This window comes from Myxine glutinosa, chromosome 3 (assembly GCF_964187855.1).
Source record: "Myxine glutinosa chromosome 3, kmMyxGlut1.1, whole genome shotgun sequence".
NCBI lineage: Eukaryota > Metazoa > Chordata > Myxini > Myxiniformes > Myxinidae > Myxine > Myxine glutinosa.
Genome location: NC_136263.1, coordinates 132,491,388 through 132,519,026, shown reverse-complemented (window position 1 = coordinate 132,519,026; position 27,639 = coordinate 132,491,388). Strand labels below are relative to the sequence as shown.

The window sequence follows — 27,639 nt, the reverse complement described above, 5'->3', positions numbered from 1 at the left end:
ACATTCAAGTGTAAGGTGTGCACAGAGGGGAGCTGCCGATGGAGGAAATGTTGAGTTGGATCTTGGAGATGGCGTGAAGCTGGAAGGTGTGAAAACATTTTGTTACCTTGGAGACATGCTGAATGGAGAAGGTGGATCAGACTCGGCAACGGTTGCTCGAGTGAGATGTGCATGGAAGAAGTTTCGGGAACTGAGTGGCGTGCTGCCGAGGAGGGGAGTGTCATTGAAGCTGAAGGGAAAGGTGTATGCTGCATGTGTGAGAAGTGTTATGATTTATGGGAGTGAGACATGGGTAATGAAGGTAGAGCAGCAACGAAGGCTGGAAAGGGTGGAAATGCGAATGGTTCGGTGGATGTGTGGAGTATCGATGAGAGAGAGGAAGACAAATGATGAATTGCGAAAGATGATGGGAATAGAGCCTGTGATGGATGCTGTGAAGAGAAACAGGTTGAGATGGTTTGGTCATGTGTTGAGGAAGGATGAAAGTGACTGGTTGAGAAGAGTGATGGAAATGAATGTAGAAGGAAGTAGAGGACAGGGAAGACCGAGAAAGACTTGGCTAAAGATGGTCGAAGAAGAAATGCGGGCAAGGGGGTTAACAAGGGGAGATGCAGAAAATAGGGCAAAATGGAGAACATTGTCATGGGGACCGCCAGGCTAACCCCCACTCCAGCAGGGAAAATGGCCTTAAAATGCCTGTTGTTGTTGTTGTTGTTGATATGAACAGTGATGTGCTTTTGTTGAAATTATATGTACCAGGAGAGAGTAGATAGACTCCTGACCAACTCTTCCTATATAAACGTGCAGCTCCGAAGTAACATGGCAGCATGTGCAAAGCGACTGACAAACAGGTGTTGCGGCCGCTTCCGTGTTACAGATTCGGCAAGGCACTCTTCACACATAAACTTGCGACTGAGAAAGACGTGTAGCGGCCGCTTCCGTTTTGCAGAATTCAATCTTTTTTCAAAATGGGTTCCATGTACCGTTTAGATTTTGATGATTTGCGTGTGATATTATTCAACGGATGTTGATATAAATCGTTTAAAATAAAAAAAAGCCTTCAATCTCTGATATTTTGCCTTTTCATTTGGGCCTCCCAATTGAAGCCCCGCCCATAGGGCAGGTACCGTTGCTAGTAGGAGAAACTCGGCAAACCTTTAAGGCCGTATGAACCAACATCATCGTCCAGCTTATGAAGAAGCTTTGAACTCTGTTGTATATACGCACGTGAACCTGCATGGTCACAGCTTTGATAACAGTAAAGTGGTCATCTTAGACAGAGAAAAAAAGTGGTTTGCTCATTTTGCTCATGGTGTAAAGGAATCCATTTGGGAAATAATTGAATCGCCATCTCTCAACAAAAGTGGTGGTTTGCAATTTAAACTGTCACGGACGTGGGAGAAGGCTATAACATCTCTCCCACATAATCTGCATCGTCGCAAAATGCCCGGATTGGTCAACAGACCAATTCATCTTACCAACAGTTGAGGTGACGTGACGTTTTTCAAGCTTCTTCCTCACGTCAACATCTGCCGTAAACAAGGTGAGTGGATTCTCGCCGAAACATCGGTCCTGCCAACTTTTAAGTTCAGCTTTTGCAAGAGTAACTGCTGTTTTACATATTTGTAAGCATTTTTTGTGAAACGGTATTAATCATGTGCATCTGTGTTCATAAAATTTAAAAATTTTCCCTGATGAAGCACGAACCACTGGGAACCGATCACACTTTTTCCCATTGAAACAATGCCTCGACATTAGTGGATCCAATATTCGCGGAATTTTCCAGGAATGTATGCCCCACAAATTAAGGGCTTTTGCTGTTTTATACACTCCAATATACTCCAATTGACAAGACCAATTTACAAATAACTCTCATTTTGATTTTTATGTTGAAGGCTTAAAATTAATCAAGAGTTTGCTTAAAATTAATCGATAATAGAGCTAATTAATCTACACAATGTAATTTATTTTTCTTCTTAATACAGTTGTCAAGGCTCATGGAGGAAAATTCACAGACTTGTGTAAACCAGTTGTAACTGGGCAGAAAGGAAAAAAGGGAACAGAAAGTCCAAAAATGCAAAGACACATCGCAAACTAATAGTTGAGTCGCAGGAAGAAAATAAAATAAAGAGGAAGAAGAGTACAAGGGCGAAGGTGGTGGAGGGAATCACCTGGAATACAAGATATCAGGGGTTGGTATAAGAAAACAAGAATGACCGCACAGTGGTGACAACCTGCGACAAAATATATACATTTTTTAACCTATGTCACTCAACTACCTCATTACCCTCGCCAGAGGAGAGGGTATTGCATTTGAGCCCGTTTGTTACTTGCTGGAAAAATTCCGTCAAGTATGTTGGTTGGTCTGTCTGTCTGTTTGTGCACAGTACTACGTCTACATCGTTGCACATAGCATCGCCATACTTTACACACATAGTTGCCTTGCCCTGGAATAGACCGTGCCCAATTTTTAACTCTCCAGGCCCAAGATCAAGCTCAAGGTCACCCAAAACGTGAAATCAGTGGGGTCGAATTTTCATTTAAAATATATTTCAAACCACTATAACTCTAAAAGTACAAGAGATATGCATACACTTACTGTTACTGACATATAGGAAGTCACATACGACATTTCATTTGGCACCATGACCTTTTCGCTTGAGTGACCTTGAAAGGTCAAACAAGGTCAAAAATGTTTTTTTTTACTAATAACTCTATCAAACATTATCCGATTCCCTTCCAACCCTTGAAAAAAAAAGTACATTCCGGCAAGTCCTTGGTCTCTGACCGATTTCTAGTTTGTTTGTCTGTTTGTCTGTCCACACAGAATAAATATGATTTTCTCTGCAACTGTTGGTCCGATTGACAGGAAATTTTCACCATAGGTGCAACTCCACCTGTATAATTTTTTTAATGATAATTATGATGTCATAGGTCAAGTGGTTCGCCGCCATCTTGGAAAAACCGAAAAACTTTGCACCTCTATATCTCCGAAAGCGCTGAATAGAAAAAAATTGAGACATGGCTCATTGTAAAGAACTCTCCATGGGGAATAATATATGTTAATGATGATGTCACAGATGCCTCCATTATGATGTCATAATTCGACAAGTACAAAACTTCATCCAATCAAGATGAAATTTCTTGAGCGTCATGTCGGCATAAACTGGTGGAGAAAAAAAATAATGATGATGTCATCAGTCACGTGGTTCGGCCGCCATCTTGGAAAAAACGAAAAATTTTGCACCTCTCTATCTCCGAAAGAGCTGAATATAAAAAATTGAGACATGGCTCATTGTATTTTTACATATTGTCATTCTACTCTGGACATGCTGCTTCTGCTGACTCAACAATGGATGGAGGTCCTCAATGCCAAACAGGAAATTAGAGATGTCTCCCTTGACATATCACGTGCTTTCGATACGGTCTGGCACCCTGCTCTGATCACCAAACTTTCCTCCTATGGTATGCATCAAAATCTCCACGCTTGGCTTGCGGACTTCCTCTCTAGTCATAGTCAACGTGTGGCCCTGAATGGGTTTCTCTCATCTACCCCCTTCCTGTTCAGGCTGGAGTTCCCTCCCTGGAGTTCAGGCTGGGCCCTGTGCTTTTTTCTGGTCTTCTTCAATGATCTCTCTGACTCTCTTGAAAATCCTCTCTATCTCTTTGCTGATGACTCCACTCTCTGCCGCTCAATTCCTCATCCCTCAGATAGGCAGTCTGCAGCCTCCTCACTCTCTGCAGACCTGGACAAAATCACAGACTGGTCAAACAAGTGGAACATGTCTTTCAATCCTGACAAATCTCACACTCTTACTATGTCTCTCCGAAAAGACCGACTGGACAACCCTCCCATCCACTTTCTGAACAAGCGTTACGCCTAGGTCCCCCGTCGGGGAAATTATGTGAGTTGACAAAGTGGAAGACGCAGAAAACATGCTATGATATGATATTTCGCTCACAAGGTTCAGACATACATGGCGGCGGCCATCTTGGATTTTGACGTGGCGACCCAATTTTCAATAGGGTTCTTCCTTATGCCTAGATACACCCACACACCAGATTAGAAGTTGGGACTTCGCTTATTTTTCAAGATATTTCGCTCACAAGGTTCAGACATATATATGGTGGCGGCCATCTTTTGTTTTGACGTGGCGACCCTAATTTCAATAGCGTTCTTCCTTGTGCCTAGATACACCCACACACAAGATTAGAAGTTGGTACTTCGCTTATTTTTCAATATATTTTGCTCACAAGGGTCAGACATCTATATTGTGGCGGCCATCTTGGATTTTGAGGTGGCGACCCAATTTTCAATAGCGTTCTTCCTTACGCCTAGATACACGCACACACCAGATTAGAAGTTTGTACTTCGCTTATTTTTCAAGATATGCAGCTCACAAGGTTCAGACATACATGGCAGCGGCCATCATGGATTTTGACGTGGCGACCCAATTTTCAATATGTTTCTTCCTTCTGGTGAGGTACACCCACACACCAGATTAGAAGTTGGTACTTCGCTTATTTTTCAAGATATTTCGCTCACAAGGTTCAGACATATATATGGTGGCGGCCATCTTGTATTTTGACGTGGCGACCCAATTTTCAATAGATTTCTTCCTTATGCCTAGATACAACCACACACCAGATTAGAAGTTGGTACTTCGCTTATTTTTCAATATATTCTGCTCGCAAGGTTCAGACAAGGTGGAAAAGGTCCCAAGGTCCTTTACTCCTGACAAGGTGGAAAAGTTTCTGTCAACCCTCGACTCTGATTCTGCAACTAGACCTGACGGCATCAGCCCATGGGTCCTAAAATCCTGTTCTTCCGCTCTTTCACTCCCTCTCTCTGTTCTCTTCACCCTCTCCTTTGCTCAAGGTCAACTGCCATCTGCTTGGAAATCAGCCAACATCACCGCTTTGCACAAAAAAAGGTGCAAAAACAGATCCTAGCAACTACAGACCAATCAGCCTTCTCCCAATTATCAGCAAAGTCATGGAATCCATCATTGCTTCGGATATGAAATCTTTCCTCTTCTCCAATGGCTTGATCTCTGATCATCAATTTGGTTTCAGACCTGGTCACTCTACTCTGGACATGCTGCTTCTGCTGTCTCAACAATGGATGGAGGTCCTCAATGCCAAACAGGAAATTAGAGCTGTCTCCCTCGACACATCACGTGCCTTCGATACGGTCTGGCACCCCGCTCTGCTCACCAAACTCTCCTCCTTTGGTATCCATGGAAATCTCCACGCATGGCTGGCGGACTTCCTCTCTAGTCGTCGTCAACGTGTGGCCCTGAATGGGTTTCTCTCATCTCCTCTTCCTGTTCAGGCTGGAGTTCCCCAAGGCAGTGTTCTGGGCCCTGTGCTTTTTCTGGTCTTCATCAATGATCTCTCTGACTCTCTTGAAAATCCTCTCTATCTCTTTGCTGATGACTCCACTCTCTGCCGCTCCATTCCTCATCCCTCAGATCGGCAGTCTGCAGCCTCCTCACTCTCTGCAGACCTGGACAAAATCACAGACTGGGCAAACAAGTGGAACATGTCTTTCAATCCTGACAAATCTCACACTCTTACGATGTCTCACCGAAAAGACCGACTGGACAACCCTCCCATCTACTTTCTGAATAATCCTCTCCAAGAAGTTCTGTCACTCAAGCTTTTGGGTCTCACTATCTGCCATGATCTTTCCTGGGAAAACCACATTTCCAAGCTGGCCTCCAAAGCCAGTCGCCGACTGGGCATCCTCCGTCGTGCGAAGTCCTTCCTTGGCACACCTGAGCTCCTCACCACATACAAAGCTTTCATCCGCAGCTCAATGGAATACTGTTCTCCCCTCTGGGCCGGTGCTCCTGCCTCACACCTAGCTCGGCTTCACGCTGTTGAAACCAAAGCTTTCAGAATCATTGGAATCTCCCGCGATGAAGCTAACTCCAAGGGCCTTTCACTTTCTCACCACAGGCAGGTTGGAGGGCTTTCTGTCTTCTACCGACTTGTCTACCTTGCTCCCCCAGCTCTCTCTCTCTGGGCTCTGTCCCCCAAATATTGCTGCAGGTCGCACAAGATCTGCCTGCAACCATCTTATGGTTAAACTGCCAAAATCAAGACTCTCTGCTCACCTTCACTCCTTCATTCCTCTTTACTCCCGCTTCTGGAACAAATTCTCTCACTCTCTTCAATCCCACTCCTCCCTCCAGGTCTTTAAAACAGCTGTTCACCACCATCTCTTATCTTCCCCCATCCAAAACCTTGATCTTTTCTACCCCCGCTAATTTCATCCCAGATTAAACGTTTTTGAAATACCAACTTCCTTCCTGGAAGTCCTTGCAGTGTCCTTGTGTTTTATACTTCTCCCACCCCTCTCCCCCTTCCCATGCCTCCTCCCCCCAAGCCCTCCCACAGATCTCCCGATGTCCCTGCTCTCAAATGTTGTGTTTGTGTGATTCCCCTTCTCTCCCCATCTTGTCTACCTCTGCCCTTATTATATGTTTTGTGTGTCAGTTTGATTTTTTTTGTGTGATAAATGTTAGCTCTTTCACGAGCCTCGATCCTGAATACAAATTTTTTTTTTTTTTTAATTGTAAAGAACTCTCCATGGGGAATAAAATATTGTTGCGGTTTTGAGAACCCCTCACTTGTAAATACTTGTAAATAATAACTCTTGTAAATATCCCAGCATTTAATACGGTCGCACCAATAGTTAGGCCATATGCAACACGTAGGACACCATAGGACTTTCAGTTATTTCCTTAATATGTGTTTCAGATAAGGCTGTGTTCCCAATAGTTGAATCTGCGTTGCATTAATTAAATAAGATAGGCCCCATTCCGTCCATTTTGCCAGTCTCTCTCTCCAAATTGTATTACGCGCCTCTGCCAGCCGCAGCCGCCTCAGCGTTCGCTCCAAACGCCATTACGTACGCGGTCAAGCTTGGAGAAGAAGGGGGCGGAGCGCCAAGAACGAGGCGTGGCCCTGTCAACGTTCCGTCAAGGGGCGGAGCCGGTGAGCCCGCGCTACCCAATCAGGGCTGAGGTGAGCTCACTGGTGGGCATGGTTTGAGAGTGCGCGGCTTGATTTCTAAGCGGACTACATAAGTGCAAGCACGGCGCCTTTTCACAGAGAGGATTGGAGAGAGGATTGGAGAGAGGATTGGAGAGAGGAGAGAGAGAGGAGAGGGAGAAGAGAGACTGCGGACTGCGCGAGGAGACCGATTGGTAACGGAACGGAGCGAGAGAAAGCGCTATCACGGAACTGCGCGAGGGTACCCTCTGATACGAACATTGAGAGAGAGAGAGAGAGAGAGTTGGCACACATATTACGTATGCCGCATCCCAGTCCCCCGATATATCTATAAGGTCCGGTCGGGCGCCAACGATACAAAAAGCTGCCTGCCATTCTTCACCGTGGACCCAGAGCCTGGAACCATCTGCTTGGACTTTCTCCTCCTACCACTACCATCCCGTGTGAGTCTGTTTGTCCTGGGGTTGTAAGCAAGAGTGTTTAGATAAGCTTGCCCTGTGTCCTTTTGCTCTTGTATATTCCTTTTGTTTCCTCTTCTTTGGGTTTTTGTATATAATTAATAAACCCACTCTTTGTTCTTCTTATTTTCTGGGTTTTCTCTTATTCGATCGTTTGCGTCCTTTCTTTCAATTGAGTACATGTGGCGCGATAGGAACCGCTTTAATCGGGTTTAGTCTATGGTTAACGGCCCGAGTCGTGGCTCGCTTCGCTCGGCGTATCCATTACCGCTGCGGCTCGGGTGGAGTTATCTCCTCGCTTACGGCCGGTGGTAGTACTTAGGTAATAAGACTAATTGGGCTTACAACCCGACTTACCACCGACCGGAAGTGACGTCATAATTTCCAGGATTGGGGGACGGCCAGCTTAAAAGACAAGGGGATTAACCCCCCCCCACCCCCCCCTTGATAAGGGGAGCACCGACGCCCGAATCTGCAACAATATGTTAATGATGATGTCATAGGTGCTTCCATTATGACGTCATAATTCGACAAGTACAAAACTTCATCCAATCACGATGAAATTTATTGAGCGCCATGTCGGCATAAACTGGTGAAGAAAAAAACTAATGATGACGTCATCGGTCACGTGGTTCGGCCGCCATCCTGGAAAACCGAAAAACTTTGCACCTCTATATCTCCGAAAGTGCTGAATAGAAAAAATTGAGACATGGCTCATTGTAAAGAACTCTCCCTGGGGAATAAAATTTGTTAATGATGATGTCATAGGTGCCTCCATTATGACGTCATAATTCGACAAGTACAAAACTTCATCCGATCAAGATGAAATTCCTTGAGCATAATCTAGGAATAAATTAGTTTTGAAAAAGAATGATGACGTCATCGGTCACGTGGTTCGGCCACCATATTTGTTTTAACACAAAAGCCTTAAAAACCACTGAAAATACATCCTGGCGAGGGTTTGCAATCTCCGATTGCTCTTTTTCTTGTTCTTGCTGTTGAAGGTATTAATACAATTCATCTGCGATGTCTTCATGGTTTGGTTTAATATCAATTATGAATCTGACGGACAGCTGGGTCTGGTTTCAGGCAACTAGTGCACCCACTACGACCAGGAGCTGCAGGAAGGGTTATGTTATCTATTTGGGGTGTATAGATTACAGTCGATCAGTAAATCTAGGCTCTAAGTTTCAGTCGATCTCGGCTCTAAATTGCAGTATATGCTCAGAATGTCAGAGGTATATTCAGTTATCAACTTTCTGCCCTTCCGCTCTCTCTGCAGTAATAAACCTTTTGTTCATAAGAACTTGTACGTGGTCAATTGAGGTCAGGGAATTTGCCATTAAGTGCGAGTGAATTGGCTTTCACAAGACCGATAGTCTAACAATGGCATAGCCTCGTTTGATACTGTAGTTGAAGAGGATAGTATGACCTTGGTGGGGATACCAGCTACCAGTTAGCAAATAATAATGTAAGCATGAAAATTTTTTTGACTTCAGGCATGGACAGCCACTTCGTGAATGGCTTGGTTTAAAAATAATAATAATAACGGTGAATGGCAAATTATGAACCAACAAATTCCACATTCCTGTGCCACCTTCAGTCGAACATCAGGCATTGACAGCAGGTTCTCTATATTTTCATTCCAAACAGCATCATTCATCATTCCAATCAGAAATTAATACTACTGTGTTAATACATCAAAATATAATGATAAATCACAATTGAATTGAGATATCAAACCAACGAACCGTCATCATCTGTTCACGTCCCGATTCGGGAGCAAGGTCCATATCAATCGCATTTCAAAATCACAATTGTATTTAGGAATTTCTGAAACCTCCCTATTGTTACGTGCTCCTCCCCAAACCCCGGTCATGGTGTACCTCCGAGCCCCGAGAGGAGTCACGACAGAAAGATGTGTTATTCTGTATGTCAAAGATCAATGGTGAAACCACACCAATTGTTACCAACAACCAAGTATTGTATTAAGATCACACAAGAATAACAGTGCAACAACAATAGTAATCAATTGTACAACCAATATATTGTTATAGATTTGAGAATTGTGTTTTTTTTATAGTTGTTGGAAGATATCACCCTCCTTCCTCCATTTGGTGTATAAAGGTCAAAGGTCGTGCCCGTAGTTATTCCATAAAGAATCACGTAGCAAATCATAGATTTCCTCCTTGTTCAGTAGTTATCTCCTTATTATGTGTATTAGATTAAGGCTGTCTTCCATTAATTAACACTCCATTGCACCAAATTCAAACAAGGTAGATTCTCTGCACATCCCCCCTTTCGTCAATTGCCAACTGCATAGGGCAGTTTGCTGCATTCTGCTGCTGCTGTGGGTTGTGGTTTTTTCGCTGCAAGACTCCATTAGCCACGAGGTCATCTCGGAGCAGAAGGTGGGAGGAGTCAGCCCAGCGCCGGGAACAAGGCGTGGCCTTGCCAACGCCTCCTCTAAGGGCGGGATCGGTGAGCCCTCGCGACCAATCAGGGCCGAGGCGAGCTCACCGATGGGCGTGTCCTGGAGGCCGGCGGCTTGATCGCCCGAGGCGATATATAAACGCGCGCGGAAGCCTTTGCCAGGAGTTCAAGAGAGAGAAGAGTCCAGAGAGCAAGCATAAAGAGTTCAAGAGAGTTGAAGAGTTCAAGAGAGTTGAAGGGAGTTCAAGAGAGTTGAAGGGAGTTCAAGAGAGAGAGAGGAGTCCAGAGAGCAAGCATAAAGAGTCCTGAGAGTTGCGTGAGAGAAACGGCAGAGCAGAGAGAGAGAACCCGTCAAGCCAAACCCACCCCCCCCCCCCCCCCCCCCCCAGCAGCTTGACTCCACCAAGCAGCGTTGGCTCCACCAGGCAGCTTCGACCCGTTACCCCGCGGGAACCAGGATCGGTGGCATCGGTGGCCGTTGAGGTCCAGCCCGACGTCCCGTGCAGGATCAAGCCTGAACCATCTGCCCCAGCTGAACCTTCCTCTCTCCTTCCAGTCCTTCATTCCTGCCATTCCATCCTTCTGTGTACGTGAGTTTGTTCTGTGTGTCTTGTCCCTGGGAATAAGTTAAGCCTGTTTAGTTAAGCTAGAAATTGCACTGTGTCCTTCTGGTCCATCCCTCTTTCTGTCATTATTTTATTATCCTTCCTTCTTCCTTGGTTTCTTTTGGTTGTAAATAGTAGTAATAAATCATATTCGTATTTCCTACCTTTTGTCTTCTTCTTCTTCTTCACATCCGTCGTCTTTGTCTTTTCCCCATTGAAAACCTGTGGCACGATTCGGCCAACGTTCAAGGATCGGGTCTAGTCATTGTTAATAGTTCGTGCCGCGGTTGCTAAAACCGCTCGGCAATTAACATCTGTCCGCGGTACGAACGGGGCTGTGCACCGGCCTTTCCGGAGGTCGCTGGGCAGCGTCAGGGACCACGTCGGTCAGTTATAGAAGAGGGGATTAATCCCCCCTCCATGGGGAACAGAGGCCGACGTTGGGTTCTGCAACAATATATTTCCTATGATGGTACCATCAGGTTCGTACAATAAAACTCACTGTGCTCCAAGCGAGCGAAAAGAAGAACATTCCCAATGTCTCCATTCCCGCATCAGGCCAAATGCCGTATTCCGGCATCAAGCCAAAGTCGTATTCCGGCATCAAGCCAAAGTCGATCCACTCCAGTGATCGTCCGTACGATGTCGTATCAAGACCAAAATCCCGTTGGGTTGACAGTTACACTGCCAAAGATGGGCGAAGGTGTCCTCACACATTTAGTGTCTCACTGGAAATCACACATTTAGGTATGGACGTTTGACAGCTCTCAATCGGCGAACCGCAGATTTCCCACTCCAAAAGCCACGTTACACACACACACACACCGGATTAACGTCTGAATGCGGTGAAAATGGTTGAAGCGGTGAAAAACCTTGAGCGAAGCGCAAAGCGCACGGGTCACAATGGCCGACGGCCCGTTCGAGGCGTAACGGCACTACGATGATTCTCCTCGGAATCAACCGCTAAACCTGACACGCAGGTTGATCTGTCACAGCGATAACAACTCTGTCGCAGGAATCCCTTTCCTGGGAAACCCAAAGTTCACTCGTGACTCTCGTTCGCCAATCGTTCGCTCCAGACCTCGAAGCAGCTAGGCTTCTTCTCCGACTCACTCGCTCCACCTTCTCTCCCTCCTCTTCTTCTTCGTTGTCGTTCGGTTCCGGTTTCATTTAAAACATTAACTTTTTTACCTTTTGAAAATAGTAATATCTATTTCCCTTAAACGACAACAATAATAGCACATGGAATCAAAAATGTTTACAGTGGATGAAAACCACAACAACGGAAGTGACGAATCCGTAACACTATCTACCTTACAACACCTGCATGGACCCCAAAACGTTCCATAGAAGGTTATTATATTTCCTTTTAATAAAATATGAATCTGTAATGGTTACTAAATGCATCCCCCCTGTCATGTGACCAGATCCTCAGCTCTGATTGGTGTACATTTGTGCAGACATACGGACATACAAAGTTTGTTCTAGATGGCATTGCCCTCTACGTCGTACAAATCCGGGATGACGTAGCCCGGACTGATTGGGAAACGTGCGTTTAATGCGCATAATTACGCAACACTATTTTTTTTCGGGAGGCTCATACGGGCTTGGTTAAACCGTACTAATAATTTAACACTCGACCCAAACAAATCCAATGGAAATCTGACGCAAAAAGGCCAGGCAGTGTATAATCAGCAGAGGCCAATATAGGACTAATGTGCAAGACCTGGAAATAATATGGCAGCCATATAATTTCGTCTCAGTACTATGGTGGGTGGAGTCAACCAACAGATGTGGGTGTGGTCCGGCAGCTGTCCAACCAATGGATGCACATTCCAAAAATCGACCACAACAAGCACCCCAATATCACAAACAAAAACAGCAACGCGAAGCTCTTGTCACAGGTAAAATCGAGAGGATGATGAAAAGCACTCTTAAAAATTGGATGGAAGAGCACAAAGCAACAAACACTATGTCGGTTGCAAAGACAAGAGAATAGGATTCAGCATGGACCTTCATGGTGTTCCCATCTGGATACATACGAGGGACATGCAAACTATTTTGCAACTCAGGTATGTAGAAACAAGATAACACATTTTCAACATTATTTTTCAAACAAAGTTAGCCCACTTATTATTCAAATTGGTAATTCCCTGAAAATAGAAATCTTCATACTGCCACTTTAACCATGCAACAGTGAAATTCAAGGAATTGTCTTGAAATGGCTTGCCATGCAGCTTAGACTTCAGATGTGGGAACAAATAATAAGTCACTCAGGGCCAAATGTGGGTTTCAACGTGGATGACTCAACTGTTCAATGTCTCACTGGCAAATGAGGGCCCATGCAACTCTGACCATGGTAACTGGCACATTGTCGTGCAGCTGCAGAACACCACACGTCAACATCCCACAGAGTTTATTGGCAGATGGATTCATGCTGCCGGGCCAGCAAGCCAGTATAATAATGATCAGCAATCGTAGTTTTATATGCCACCTTATCGATCAGCAACACCCTTTTGAATCTCAGCTGGACATAATCTTGCTGGCTGAAGACTAACTGGGGAACTTCTTACAGACAGAGATGCCTGATGCTCCCAATGGACCGACTCGGTCTTGGTCCGGGGCTGACGAGATGTCCTAGTCCTTACAGGTTAGCACACTCGCCTCTAGGCCGTCTAGCCTGGATTTGAATACTGACCCGGCTATAAACTGTGATCCCAGGGTTAAACAGGCAAGGCGATTCATAAATGTGTGCCATCCCTCGGAAGCGTAGTAAACTCCCCTCTGCCAGCATTCATTGGTGGACATTAAAGGTGTCATGGTGTTCTTCGCAGAGAGTATTTCATCAGCAGCACAGCTGTGCCCTCAGCCAGTGTCTGATGCTACACTACAGCGTTGACCCTTGTGCTGGCCTTGATGCTTCAGCAATGTAAGTACAACCTCCCCACATAAGCCTCGATGCTCCAATCCCTTCAAATCTCATGTACTGTTTGATGTCTTTGTCAATTCAAGTAAACGTGCCCATTGTCTACTAGTGTCCTTGTAAATGCACGTAAAAAGCACACAGACGTCCACCAATGTCCTTGTCCTTCATGTAATGCATGTACATGTCACACCATGAGCATTAGATCATGTTGTGTGAGTGGGATGGGGTGGCTGAGGGAGGTTGGGTGAAGGAGGAGTGACAGGAGAGGAGCACTTAGAGGACAAAAATGTACTTCAAAATTACAATTGAGAATGAATCACATTTGTTTTACATTACAAAATCCAAGTGTACCAGGAAAATCAGCTTGCAGCTGAAAATAATAACAACTAAATATATTTTTAAGGGCAACAAATGAACAAAGGTGCTATAAATTAGCTTCCCAACAAAATGAAAAATTTGTGACACTTCCAAGAAAATGCTTCCACTGGATTAATAAGGCTACTCAAGGGAAATTGAGAGAAAATCCACAGAGAAAGAAGAAAAAAAGAAAAAGATAAAATAAGCAAAATATGCTCACCAGAGCACCCAAATTCAGGCGAACATTCCCCAGAAGATGGAGATCGTTCGGGTACCAGTGAAGACACTGCAGTGATCGTACCAGCTCCAATTTCATGGACAATTGGGGAGACTGGAGCGCCAGACGTCATGTGCGACTTCTGATGCAGTGCAAGGGAAGCACGGTGCTTGTATGCCTTTCCGCAGTGGCGGCAGGCAAAGGCGCGGTCGGCACTGTGCGTGCGTTGGTGTCCCACGAGACTGTGCGACCAGCGGAAGTTTTTACCACACTTGTCACAGCGGTAAGGGCGTTCGCCTGTGTGCACACGCTGATGGCTGAGTAACTCATGGGAACGCAGGAACGCCTTGCCACACGTGTCACATTGGAATGGTTTCTTGTCCGTGTGAATTCGCTGATGCTAAACATGAAGTGTTGGGAGTCAGAGTCATGATAGAGGACAGAGTTAATATGTTTCATGATTTATCACATCATTAAAAAAACAAAATGAAAGAATACTTGACTATTTGAAGGTAATACTCATCACCTTGGTTGAGAAGAAAAAAAATAATTCTTAAAGCTCCTTATGATGCAAACCTATCAAAATTTTAACAAAAGTTTAATTTCCCATTGTGAAATTTAATTACCTCCACCACCGAGGGGGTGGATGGAGTGTATGTTTTCAACAATATCTGACTGTTTGTCCGTTTGTTTCTTTGTGAACAAGAGATCTCAAAAAAAAAACCCGTCTGTACCCCGGTTTAGAATAGGTACACCGTATCCCTGCGTGTCGTAAGAGGCGACGAAAAGGGTTGGCACCAGGAAGGACATCCGACCATAAAATATTGCCTCAAAAAGGGAACCATGACAATTACAATGACATATGGGCAGGGTACAGCCCAAAGTACCCCATGGGGGTCTTCACCCCCTCACATCAAAAATCAAGGTGGGGAACCCGGTCAAAGCAAGGGTGGAAATCACTCCATTTATGATGACGAAACGTCTGATGTCCCACATGGACATCAGTTTCTGAGGTTTGGGACATGGAATGTAGGGACAATGACAGGGAGATCAGGAGAAGTGGTGGAAGTATTGGTCAGAAGAGGAGTGGACATATGTTGTGTGCAGGAGACGAGATGGAAGGGAAGTGGTGTGAGAATGGTGAAGGGTAGGCAGGGACAGAAATACAAGTTTGTGTGGCAAGGGTGCCCAGAAGGCGTGCATGGTGTTGGTGTCCTGTTTTCTGAGGAGTTTGTAGACAGTGTGGTGAGTGTGACGAGAGTGAGTGAAAGGTTGATGATGGTGAGAATGATGATTGGAAAGCTCTTAGTGAACGTCATCTCGGGATATGCTCCGCAGGTCGGTCGGAGCGATGAAGAGAAGGACAAGTTCTGGTGTGCGATAGAGAAGCTGATGGAAAACGTGAAAGATGAGGAAGGTTGTGGTAGGATGAGACCTAAATGAACATGTGGGAAGGAGTATAGACGGTTTTGAGGGAGTTCATGGGTAGTTATGGATATGGTGTGAGGAATGGAGAAGGTGAAAGGATTTTGGAGTTTGCTGATGTAGCTGATTTGTTGATTTGTAATACTCAGTTCCAGAAAGAGGATAATAAGCTTGTTACATACACGTCAGGTGGGTCGACGACAACCGTTGACTACCTGATGGTGCGTAGGCGAGATAGGGGGCACCTCCGGGACACTAAGGTGATCCCGGGGGAGGAGGCTGTTTCACAGCACCACTTGGTTGTCTGTGACATAAGGGTGAAAGGTGCGAGGAGAGCTTGACGGGTGAAGTACCAACCGAGAATGAAGGTGTGGAGGTTGAAAGAGGTGACAGTCAGGGAGGCATTAAAAGAGAGGCTGAGTATGGTAGAGGATGATGTGGTTGAGCTTGAAAGTGGTTGGTTGTCAATGAAAGATAGTCTGTTGGGAGCCGTTGGTGAAGTATGTGGATGGACAAAAGGACCACCGAGGCACTCGTAGACATGGTGGTGGGATGACGAAGTTGGAAAGAGAATTGACGAGAAGAGGAAGAAGTTCAAGGAGTGGCAGAAGGAGAAGGGTACGAGGGCAGAAAAGGCAGAGCATGAAAGTTATAAGGCAGCCAAGAAGGCTGCAAAGAAAGAGGTAGCAAAGGCGCAGGAGGCATGTACGAAAATGTTCGGAGAACGCCGCTTGGATTTAGAAGAAGGTCAGAGAGCGGTATTCAGGATTGCAAAGCAGATAGCGAAAGAGAGGTGTGATGTGATGGGGGTGAGTTGCTTGAAGGATGAAGTGGGACAAATCGTTGTGGACCCAGATGGAACTAAAGGAAGATGGAAAAGATATATGGAAATGCTGTTGAATGCAGAGGATGAATTGGATGGCAACATAGAGAGTAACCCAGTTTTAGGACCGGCAGAGAAGATAACTGAGAAGGAAGTTGAGGAAGCGATAAAAGCAATGAAGAGTAGAAAAGCGGGAGGGCCGACGGGAGTTGTGGGATATATGTTGAAGGCAGCGGGAAGTTAGGGTGTGAAGAGAATGACAGAGATCTGTAATCTGGTGGTGAAAGAAGGCCGCATTCCAGTGGATTGGGGACTGAGTACCCTCGCCCCTCTATACAAGGGGAAAGGTGACCCTCTAGAGTGTGGCTCGTACGGAGCGATAAAGTTATTGAAGCATGGAATGAAGGTATTGGAAAGGGTGTTGGAGATGAGGATAAGGAAGGAAGTAAAGATTGACAAAATGCAGTTTGGATTTATGCCAGGAAAAGGAACGACAGATGCGCTTTTTATTGTAAGGCAGTTGCAGGAGAAGTACATGGAGAAGAGGAAGAAGATGTTTCTTGGGTTTGTTGATCTGGAGAAAGCATTCGAGAGGGTTCCACACGAAGTAGTGACATGGGCATTGAGGAAGTTAGGAGTGGAGGAATGGTTGATCAGAGTAGTGATGGCAATGTACGAAAGAGCGCACATAGCTGTAAGGACGAAGGACAGGAACAGTGGTAACTGAGGTGAAGGTGGGAGTGCATCAGGGGTCGGTACTAAGTCCACTACTATTTGTAGCTGTGATGGAGGTGCTGGCTCAGAACGTAAAGGAGAGTTTACCGTGATAGTTGTTGTATGCAGATGATCTGGTGTTAATTGGGAAGAGTATGGATGGACTGAAGGAGAAGATGAAGAAGTGGAAGGAATGTATGGAGACAAAAGCTCTGTAAAGGTGAATATAGGAAAGACGAAGGTGATGGCAAGTGGTAAAGCATGTGGTGAGGTGGAAAGAACTGGGAAGTGGACGTGTGCTGTGTGCAGGAAGGGTGTCGGAGTGAACTCCATTCAATGTACAATTTGTGCTGAGTGGGTTCATCAAAAATGTAGTGGTCTGAGAGGGTCATTAACCAGTGTGTCAGCTACATTCAAGTGTAAGGTGTGCACAGAGGGAGCTTCAGATGGAGGAAATGTTGAGGTGGATCTTGGAGACGGAGTGAAGCTGGAAGGTGTGAAAACATTTTGCTTCCTAGGAGACATGCTGAATGGAGAAGGTGGATCAGACTCGGCAACGGTTGCGAGAGTGAGATGTGCATGGAAGAAGTTTCGGGAACTGAGTGGCGTGCTGACGAGGAGGGGAGTGTCGTTGAAGCTGGAGGTGTATGCTGCATGTGTGAGAAGTGTAATGATTAATGGGAGCGAGACATGGGTAATGAACATAGAGCAGCAACGAAGACTGGAAAGGGTGGAAATGTGAATAGTTTGGTGGATGTGTGGAGTATCATTGAGAGAGAGGAAGACAAATGATGACTTGCGAAAGATGATGGGAATAGAGCCTCTGATGGATGCTTGGTGATGGATAGAGAAACAGGTTGAGATGGTTTGGTCATGTGTTGAGGAAGAATGAAAGTGACTGGTTGAGAAGAGTGATGGAAATGAATGTAGAAGGAATTAGAGGACGGGGAAGACCAATAAAGACTTGGCTCAAGGTGGTGGAAGAAGAAATGCGGGCAAGGGGGTTAACAAGGGGAGATGCAGAAAATAGGGCAAAATGGAGAAGAAAGTCATGGGGCCCGGAAGGCTAACCCCCGCTCTTGAGGAAGTTGTGGTGTGTTGTACATCTCAAAAAGTTGTGGATGGATTCGGATGAAATTTGTCAGAGAGGTAGTGTATGTGACAAGGACAAAATGATTAGATTTTCGTGAAGATGCGGATTCGGCTCGTAGAATTTTTAAGTGGTTCTTCACCATTGGGAGATAGGGACAAAATGATACATAGCAGGATATCTCAAAAAGTTGCAGACGGATTTGACGAAACTTGGTGGACAGGTTGGGTGTCTGACAAGGACAAATCCATTCGATTTTGGTGAACATCTGAATATGGATTCGGATACGAGATTTATATAATTTTAAAGTCATTCTTCACCACTGAGAGATCGGGCCAAAATCCACATATAACATGACATTTAAAAAAGTTTTGGACGAGTTGGTTTGGTGACAAGAACAAGCCGATTAGATTTTGGTTCAGGTCTGAATGCAGATCCAGCCTATTAGTGGGATACAAACAATAAACTGTTCAGCCTGGCAGAGGTATGTGCTCTACCGAGTGCCATTCTCGTCCTTAATTATTTTTCTCCGATTTACCCATTTTGCAAAGCGTTAAGCCAAGACACTACAGTGAAAACAGACAAATAAATTCCATGACAACACTGTACTGTTGTCATGCATGGTTGAAATTGTGAAAAAAAATCCGAAATGTCGGTTAGTATCGGCATGAGCTGTAAAATGTGCAGTTCGTATTCAGTGCAAATACAATTCAGTGGCTGGACTGTTGCAACAATTGCTTGCTAGTTAAAAATAATGATCCCACCTTGAGCACGTCTTCGGGTAATCGGAAGGTCTTCCCGCATCGCTGGCATGAGTAGGGGCGCTCGAGGGTGTGCGTGCGCCCATGGCGCGTCAGATCACGGGCCAGTGCAAAGGCTTTACCGCACTGCACACACTGAAATGGCCGCTCGCCAGTGTGCAATGACTGGTGGCGAAAAAGATCCGTCGATTGTCGGAAGAGCTTACCACAATCTGCACACTTGTATCGTTTCTCCTTTGGAATCACACCTATATGCTGAACTTCTTCATCTGCTCCCAAGCTGCTCGCTTCCTCCTTTAAGCCAAGCAAAGGAGGTGGTGTTGAAGAGTTCAAAACAATATTTACACTTAATGGTCCACCAGTGCGAGAAGATCCGCTGTCACTGTTCAATCGAGCATTTACCCCACCAGTAGTTAAGCCACCTGAGGTGACGGCTATAGTAGCGGCCGCTATGACACAGTCGAGTGGATCCGTAGGAGGATCTGAAGAAGAAGGACGATGAGGAGGATCTGATGGACAGCAACTAGAAGTTGCTTGGGAGCCTGCACATCACAAAGGAGCACTAAGAACTCAGTTAATGGTTCTGCAACACAACGTTGATAATGCTTTTAGTATTCTCCTCGCTAAAAAACAAATGACTGATACATTTCTGGATAAATTCACGATTCCTAACGTCCCTTGCCGAATGCAACTCCAAATGGAAGATTTCTCTTTATGAATGAACAATGAACATGACACCGATGAGAAAGGAAAAAACAAAAATTTCTTTTTTCTCTTTTTTCTTTTTTCTCTTTTTTCAAACGATTTGAACTTCCGGGTTCGGTTGCGAGAGGACGCTGGCGTTGCATATTCGCCGCTTCTCCGACTGGATGGATGTACAGGGTCTGCTTCTACTTTTCTGACCTGACATCTCACACCTGTCCTGCCTTTTCACACCCGCACGTGCCGCGTGTTCTCCGGCTGGATAACGGAATCTGCTTTTGATGGTACGGAATACGGAATCGAAAGGCCCGCTCCCGTTGTTTGTGGCCGTGGCCTTGTTTGCCGGTGGCCTTGTGGTCTTGGTGGCCTTGTGGCCTTGTTTGCCGCTGTGGTCTTGATTAGCGGCTGCAGTCGTTTGCCGCTGCGTTTGCCGCTGCGTTTGCCGCTGCGTTTGCCGCTTTGCCTCCTCGACCTTGGCCTCGTACTCGTCCCTTCGCTCCTGCCTGGCATGGCTCTGAAGTACTCCGCCGCAAGGCTTCTTCTGCTCAATACCCGCTCCACCCCATCATGCATCTCTGCCATCAAATCAAATGGACTCCTCCGACGACCCAGGTACATTCACCGTGGCTCCGGTCGCAAGTTTGTTTATTTGCAATCAGGTCACTCCATCCCCGTCCTCTGGTCGGCTCAGCGCACTCTCACTCTTCGTCCCAGCGCACCTGGTCACAGCAACCCACACGATCGCACCTCTTGCCTACGAACCCTGGCTAAATCACCTGAATTCATCCCTGCTGTTCAAAACAACATCAAGCTCACCCTGTTCAACACCCGGTCCCTCAACAATAAATGCCTCATCCTGAACGAATACATCCTGGATAACAAACTGGACTTTCTCTGTCTCACCGAAACCTGGCAACAACCTCTGGACTACTACACACTCAACCTCACCACACCCAATGGATATTCCTACGTCAATAAACCACGCTCGGAGGGCCGAGGTGGTGGAATTGCCGTTATCCACCGTCAAGACATCAAGACCAACCTCATCTCCATCTCATCTGCTCCATCATTTGAACACCTGGCTTTAAAACTCTCTGGTCACACGCAGTCAGTCATGGCTGTCGTCTACCGCCCTCCCAAACCACACCCATCATTCCTGTCTGACTTCTCCTACTTTCTGACCCAGCTATGTTCCCTCTCCCCCTCAATCCTCCTCCTTGGTGATTTCAATATCCACATGGACTCCACTGACTCCACAATAACCACTGACTTCACTGATTTACTCACCTGCTTTAACCTCACTCAACATGTCGACTTTCCTACCCATATCCGTGGTCACATTTTGGACCTTGTCTGCTCCACTGGATTAAATTTGCACCATCTCTATGGCTCCGACCTCACCCTCTCTGACCACTTAGCCATCACTCTGACCATCAACATCCCCGCCCCAACACCAAGGCATTATCGCACAATCAACTTCCGTAAGCTAAACGCTCTTTCACCTACCTCATTCTCATCCACCCTCTCTGAAAAAATGTCCACTTCTCCCTTCATTGACCTCCACACACCCTTCCGACCTCACTGACTACTACAACCACACTCTCTCCTCCTGCCTTGACCAGCTTGCGCCTGTAAAAACCAAAACAGTTTCTTTCACCCATTCTGCTCCCTGGTTTACCCCTGAACTCCACCTGATGAAAACTCGTGCTCGCCAACTTGAAAGACTCCGCAATAAAACGGGTCTCACAGTTCACTCCCAAGCCTACAAGGACCACATACAACACTACAAAGATGCCCTCTCCCGCGCCCGCTCTGCCTACTACTCTCAAATTATCCACTCTGGCTCCGGAAACCCAAAAGCACTCTTCTCGACAATAAACAAACTCCTCCACCCCCTGAACACCACCACCCAGTCATTCACAGTAGACAACTGCATCTCCTTCCTCTCTTTCTTCCAACGCAAAATTGACATCTACAACAGCTTGACCACCGCCGCACCCGCTCCCCCTCCAACCACCTGCCCCCCCTTGTCCTGCCATCCCCTGTCTCGGTTCTCCCCAATCTCTCCTACTGACCTCTCTGAACTCCTCATAGGAATGAAAACTGCCACCTGCACTCTTGACCCCATCCCCTCCAGCTTTGTCAAAGCCTCCCTCCCTGCTCTCTCTCCACTTATCATTGCAACAATAAACTCCTCCCTGTCTACAGGCATCGTCCCACCTTCCCTCAAAATTGCTGCTGTTACCCCCATTCTAAAAAAAACCTGGTCTAAACCCTGACACCCTAAACAACTTCAGACCCATCTCCAACCTACCCTTTCTGTCAAAAGTTTTGGAACGCGCTGTAGCCACTCAACTCAAACATCATCTCTCTGCCAATAACTTGTATGAAACATTCCAATCCGGATTCCGCTCCAACCACAGTACTGAAACTGCTCTCCTCAAAATCACCAACGACCTTCTCCTCTCCTCTGACGCTGGCAACCTCAACATTCTCGTCCTCCTCGACCTCAGCGCTGCCTTTGACACCATCGATCACACTATCCTCCTCACCCGACTTGAATCCACCTTTAACGTCACCGGCACTGCCCTCTCTTGGATTAAATCATACCTCTCTGACAGATGCCAGTTCATCTCCATCAATAACTGCAAATCCCCCACTGCTCCCCTCCCCCAAGGTGTCCCCCAAGGTTCAGTTCTTGGCCCCCTCCTCTTCATCCTTTACCTGTCCCCGCTCGGTCACTTAATCCGCCGTCATGGTCTCCAATTCCACTGCTTCGCCGATGACATCCAGCTTTTCATCTCCACCAAGTCCGTCTCCACCGACACCCACTCTATCCTGACAAACTGCATCACTGAAATAAAATCCTGGCTTCAAATCAACTTCCTCAAGCTTAACTGTGATAAATCTGAAATAATCATCATTGGCCCAAAAACGCTCACAAAATCCACCCATAACTTTGCCCTCAACATCGACGGTATCCCAGTATCCACCTCCCCTCACATCCGGAATCTTGGCGTCATCTTTGACCAAACCCTTTCCTTCGACAAATACACTAAACAGATCACAAAGTCAGCCTTCTTTCACCTGAAAAACATTGCCCGTCTCCGCTCATCCCTCTCCTCCACGGCTGCAGAAACCCTCATCCACGCCTTCATCACCTCCCGTCTGGACTACTGCAATAGCCTCCTCTATGGTTCACCCTCAAAAATCACCAATAAACTCCAATACATTCAGAACTCCGCTGCCCGTCTACTCACTCATTCCCGGACCCGTGACCACATCACCCCCGTCCTTTACAAGCTTCACTGGCTCCCCATCCCCCAGAGAATCCAGTACAAAATCCTCCTCTTGACATACAAAGCCCTCCATAACCTGGCCCCATCCTACCTGGCTGACCTCCTCTCCAGACACACTCCCACCCGCAACCTCCGCTCTGCTGGTACCAACCTCCTGACCCCCTCCATCCGGACCAAATTCAGATCCTGGGGGGACAGGGCCTTCTCCATCGCTGCTCCCACCCTCTGGAACTCACTACCTCACACCATCAGAGACTCCTCCTCACTCACCACATTCAAAACATCACTAAAGACCCACCTGTTCAACGCTGCATTCAACATTCAACCCACAGCATTTAACCCCTGACTATCTCTTCTCCTTCTCCCTCCTTTTGCTTTAAATATTTCCCTATTGATTCTTGTCTTGTCTTTTTGATTCTTGTCTTATATATATGCCGTATATCGCTGCTGTTTGTTTTCTTGATTCTTGTCTTTTTGCAATTGTTGTTTTCATGTATTGTTATGCATTATGTTTTCCACTCTGTCAAAGCGCCTTTGGGCTTCTGGAAAAGCGCTATACAAAATAAATGAATTATTATTATTATTATTAAAAAGGCCAAATATCTGGTAACCTAACAAAACCAAAATTGTATTGAAAGTGCAAAAATACTTTAAATGTATGTTCTTAGGTATGTTGTGTACAAGTACGTTCTGGACAAAATGCATGCTCAATTCGGCCACCATGTATCCCTGCTACAATTACAAAGTGGCTGTGGCTAAAAGGTCATACCACTTCCATCAGCATCTTGTGGTTGTTGCAGAGCTCCAGTTTTGCGGTCTCGTTCGGCCTGGCCCAATCGAATTCCTGCCATAATGCTGGGGAATGATGGTGGGCTGGCTGCTGATAATTCTGGGATGGTCTCTGCATAAGAGGGCATAACAATAAATTAAAAACAATCGATTCTGAATGGGTTGTTGGCCAAAAAATGAAAGCAATGCACTGTAATTTGCTAATAAGCCCAGCCACCCAAACCGTCCCCAATCTTACCTCAGCCCCCTCAGCCTCCCCATATGCACATGACATGCATCTATGCAACAATGCTAAACATTGATATTTGGTTTAAAATGTTGCAAATTGGCTGGGTACTAGCAATCCTCAAACAGTACTGAAGACTACACATAAATTATATTGATATAAGGGTCATTATATTAAAGCTAGTTAAATAGAAATAGTTGTACCTTACCCATAGAACCACAAAGAGTTACCTTCAGTCGAACATCAGGCATTGACAGCCGGTTCACGAAGGAATTGGGCAACAAAAAAACCCCAAAAAACAACAACACTGCAGCTGAATGTTTCAACACGCCGTCAATGGCGAAACTACAAATGCCGAATCTGCTAATGTCATGCGTGGAAGCCCTCACGTCATTTCCTCATTCTGCTTTAAACTCCATGTCTATAGAGATCCATTCCGGATCGGGAGCAGCTTTGTATCGACCAAATTTCAAAGTCGTAATTGTATTGAGGAATTTATGAAACCCCACACCTACCTTAAGACATCTACTACGTTCCACAAAACCCCAAAACGTTCCACAAAAGGTATGGAGGGCTAGCCCTAAAACAGAGGATGTAGTTTCGGGATGGATGGACAGAGACAGACAGACACTCCTGTTTTATAATATAAATATGTGCAGTATTTGTGCATGTATGTGCAGTATTTTGTATACATAATTGAGGGTCATCTAAGAGCTAACACATTAAACACGAAAACATGCACAGACACAAAGCATACAATAAAGGGAGCAGGAGACAAAAGGAGGGGGGGGGGGGGGGGGGAGAGCATACAAGCACAACAACAGTAGAGAACAGAGAAGTAGGTAGATCTGTGGAAGGGAGAGGCTGGAGGAGGGGCGAGGCGGTACACGGTATAAAACAAATCAACACTACGAGGAATTTCAGGAAAGAAGTCGGAGATTGAAAGAGGTGGATTTGGGGTGTTTTAACGGGGGTAGAAAAGATCAAGGTTTTGGATGGGGGAAGATAAGAGATGTTGGTGAAGAGCTGTTTTAAAGACCTGGAGCGAGGAGTGGGATTGAAGAGAGTGAGGGAGTTTGTTCCAGAGGGGGGAGTAAAGAGGAATCAAAGAGTGAAGGTGAGCAGAGAGTCTTCATTTTGGCAATTTCACCAAAACAGGGTTGCTGGCAGATCTTGTGCGACCTTAAGGAATATTTGGGGAACAGAGCACAGACAGAGCTGGGGGAGCTAGGCCGGAGAGGAGTCGGTGGAGACAGAAAGACCACCAACCTGCCTGCGGTAACATAGGAGGCAAAGAGCATAATTGATAATTATATGATAGGCTACAAAATTAGGGATGTGACATGCAATTGCTTGGCTCAGCCATTTAATGTTAGAAACTAGAACAGCACTCGGTAGCGCACACCTTAGCCAGGCTGAACAGTTTACATTTTGTAGCCCACTGATAGGCCGGATCTGCATCCGGGCCTTAACCAAATTCTAATCAGTTTGTTCTCGTCACCGACCCACTCATTCACCAAGTTTTGTTATAACCCGTCCACAATTTATTAAATATCATGATATACAGTGTCCTCGATAAGTATTGGACCGGTGAAGTCAGATTTGATATCATTACAATATACTCAAGGAATTTGAATTTGAGATCAAAAGATGAATGTGAAGCAAGAGGGCAAAATGTCAGCTTTTATTTATTGTTATTCTATACATATATGTTTTACCATTGTAGAACAATAGCACTTTGTATGTTCAGACCCCCTCCCCCATTTTATGTAAGCATACATAATGGGACCAATTAACTTAAACCAAGTTAAATTAGTAATCTTATTCGCATTTCTCATTCACATTCAAACAACCAAGTAATCATATTTGGTTGCATATCCCTTGCATGCAATAAATAAACTGCATCGAGCCTGTGACCCATCAACATCACCAAACTCTTGGTACCTTTCTTTGAGATGCTTTGCCAATATTTTCCTGGAGCCATTTTCAATTGTTGTTTGCTTTTTTGGGGTTCCTGAATTCAGACTCCATTTCAGCAATGAAATGAATGATCCATTGGAATTAAATCAGGTGATTGACTTGGCCAGTCTAAATCCGTTCACTTTTTTTCTCCTGGTGAACGCCATTGTGTTGGCAGGGTGTTTTGGGTCATTATATTGCTGCACAGTCAAGTGCTGCCCAATAAGTTTGGAGGCATTTTCTCGTGCAAAGCCAGCCAAAATGTTTCTGTACACTTCTGAATTAATTCTGCTGCTGCCATCATTGGCGGAAGTGTGAAAGCTTTGGTATTTTTCCATCACTTTGGTGAAGGTTTATCTTGGTCTCATCTGTACATAAAACTTTGTTCGAGAACTCACTGGCTCAACTCTGTACTTCTTGACAAATTCTAATCTGGCCTTTATTTTTTTTTTATGCTGATGAGAGGTTTGCATCTTGTGGTGCAGCCTCTGTAATTCTGCTGTCTAAGTCTTCTGCAAATGGTAGATTGTGATGCTTTCAGCGCTGCACCTTGGATGTTGCTGGTGATGTCACTGACAGTTATTTTATGGGTATTATTCACAGCTGTGATGATTTTTGTCATCAACTGTAGTTGTTTTCCTTGGCCGACCTGGCCGTTATCTATTGCTAAGTACACTAGTCCTTTCTTTCTTGCTCGTGATATTCCTAATTGTATTTGCTATTCCCAATTTTTATGCAATGTTTCTAATCAAATTATTTTTTCTTTCAGCTTCCAAATTGTTTGCTTTTCTTTCAGCTTCCAAATTGTTTGCTTTTCTTTCAGACAGTTTTCTTGTCTTCATATTAGTTTATGCCTATTGACACCAAAAGCAGACTCCCAAGGCAAGAGCAAGGGCTAAAGCCAAGACTAGACATTCACAGCTCTTTTATGTGAGAACAATCAATGCATCAAGAAACACCTGTCAGTCATTTGTTCCAATACTTATGCTTATCTAAAATGAGGGGACTGAACATAAAAGTATTATTGTTCTGGTAAAGCATATATGCATAGAAATACCAATAAATAAAAGCTGACCTTCTGTACTCTTGCCTCATATTCATCTTTTGATCTCAAATCAAAATTGGTTGAGTATATAGCAATAATAACAAATTTGACTTCACTGTCCCAATACTTACGGAGGCACTGTATATAGTTTGTGGCCCCTTTCTCTCAATTGTGAGGAATCAATTTTTAAAAATCTATTTTTCAGATCCGGATCTTAAGCAAAATTGAATCAGTTCGTGCTTGTCACACACCCAACCCCACCACCAAGTTTTGTCTCGACCTGTCCATAACTTTTTGAGATATCCTGCTTACAGACAGTCAGACAAACGGGTAAAAACACCTTTGGTGGTGGAAGTAATTAACCTGTTGTTATCTCCTTGTTCTTATCTTGTGACAGGGGTAGGCCAGAAGATGGTATTGACAACCCAGAGAAGCTCTGTGTGGGACTATCTTTCAGCAACAATGCAGAGGATGCCAGGCTTGTTCCTGCACTGTGGGATCTTGCGACTGCCATTGCGGGCAGCAACTCAGCCTGAGCTCCATCCACGATGTCTACACAAGGATTGGAATAATCATAAAACAATCTCATATTCCAATCCACAATCATATTGCAATGATGCAAGATTCGTGCAAAAAGGTGCATGTGCATGCAAAAAGGTGCATGTGCATGCAAAAAGGTGCATGTGCATGCGAAAAGGTGCATGTAAACCTAATGTGTGTTATCATGAAAAATTGCAAAAATATGTAAGTCTGTCATGACCAAAGATGGCTTACATGCTCACGATCA

At 45.3% G+C, this 27,639-nt stretch overlaps 1 protein-coding gene across 1 annotated transcript in view; it reads right to left on the bottom strand.

Moving 5' to 3' along the window:
- Nucleotides 1–27,639, bottom strand: part of LOC137423211 (uncharacterized) — a 92,496-nt gene that overhangs the window by 63,152 nt on the left and 1,705 nt on the right. Inside the window, exons 3-6 of the mRNA XM_078773616.1 lie at nt 27,216–27,404; nt 23,603–23,734; nt 18,836–19,374; nt 14,023–14,419 (exon numbers count right to left, since the gene is read on the bottom strand). Coding sequence (XP_078629742.1) covers nt 14,023–14,419; nt 18,836–19,374; nt 23,603–23,734; nt 27,216–27,404 — 1,257 coding nt within the window. The remainder of the gene's footprint in view (nt 1–14,022; nt 14,420–18,835; nt 19,375–23,602; nt 23,735–27,215; nt 27,405–27,639) is intronic.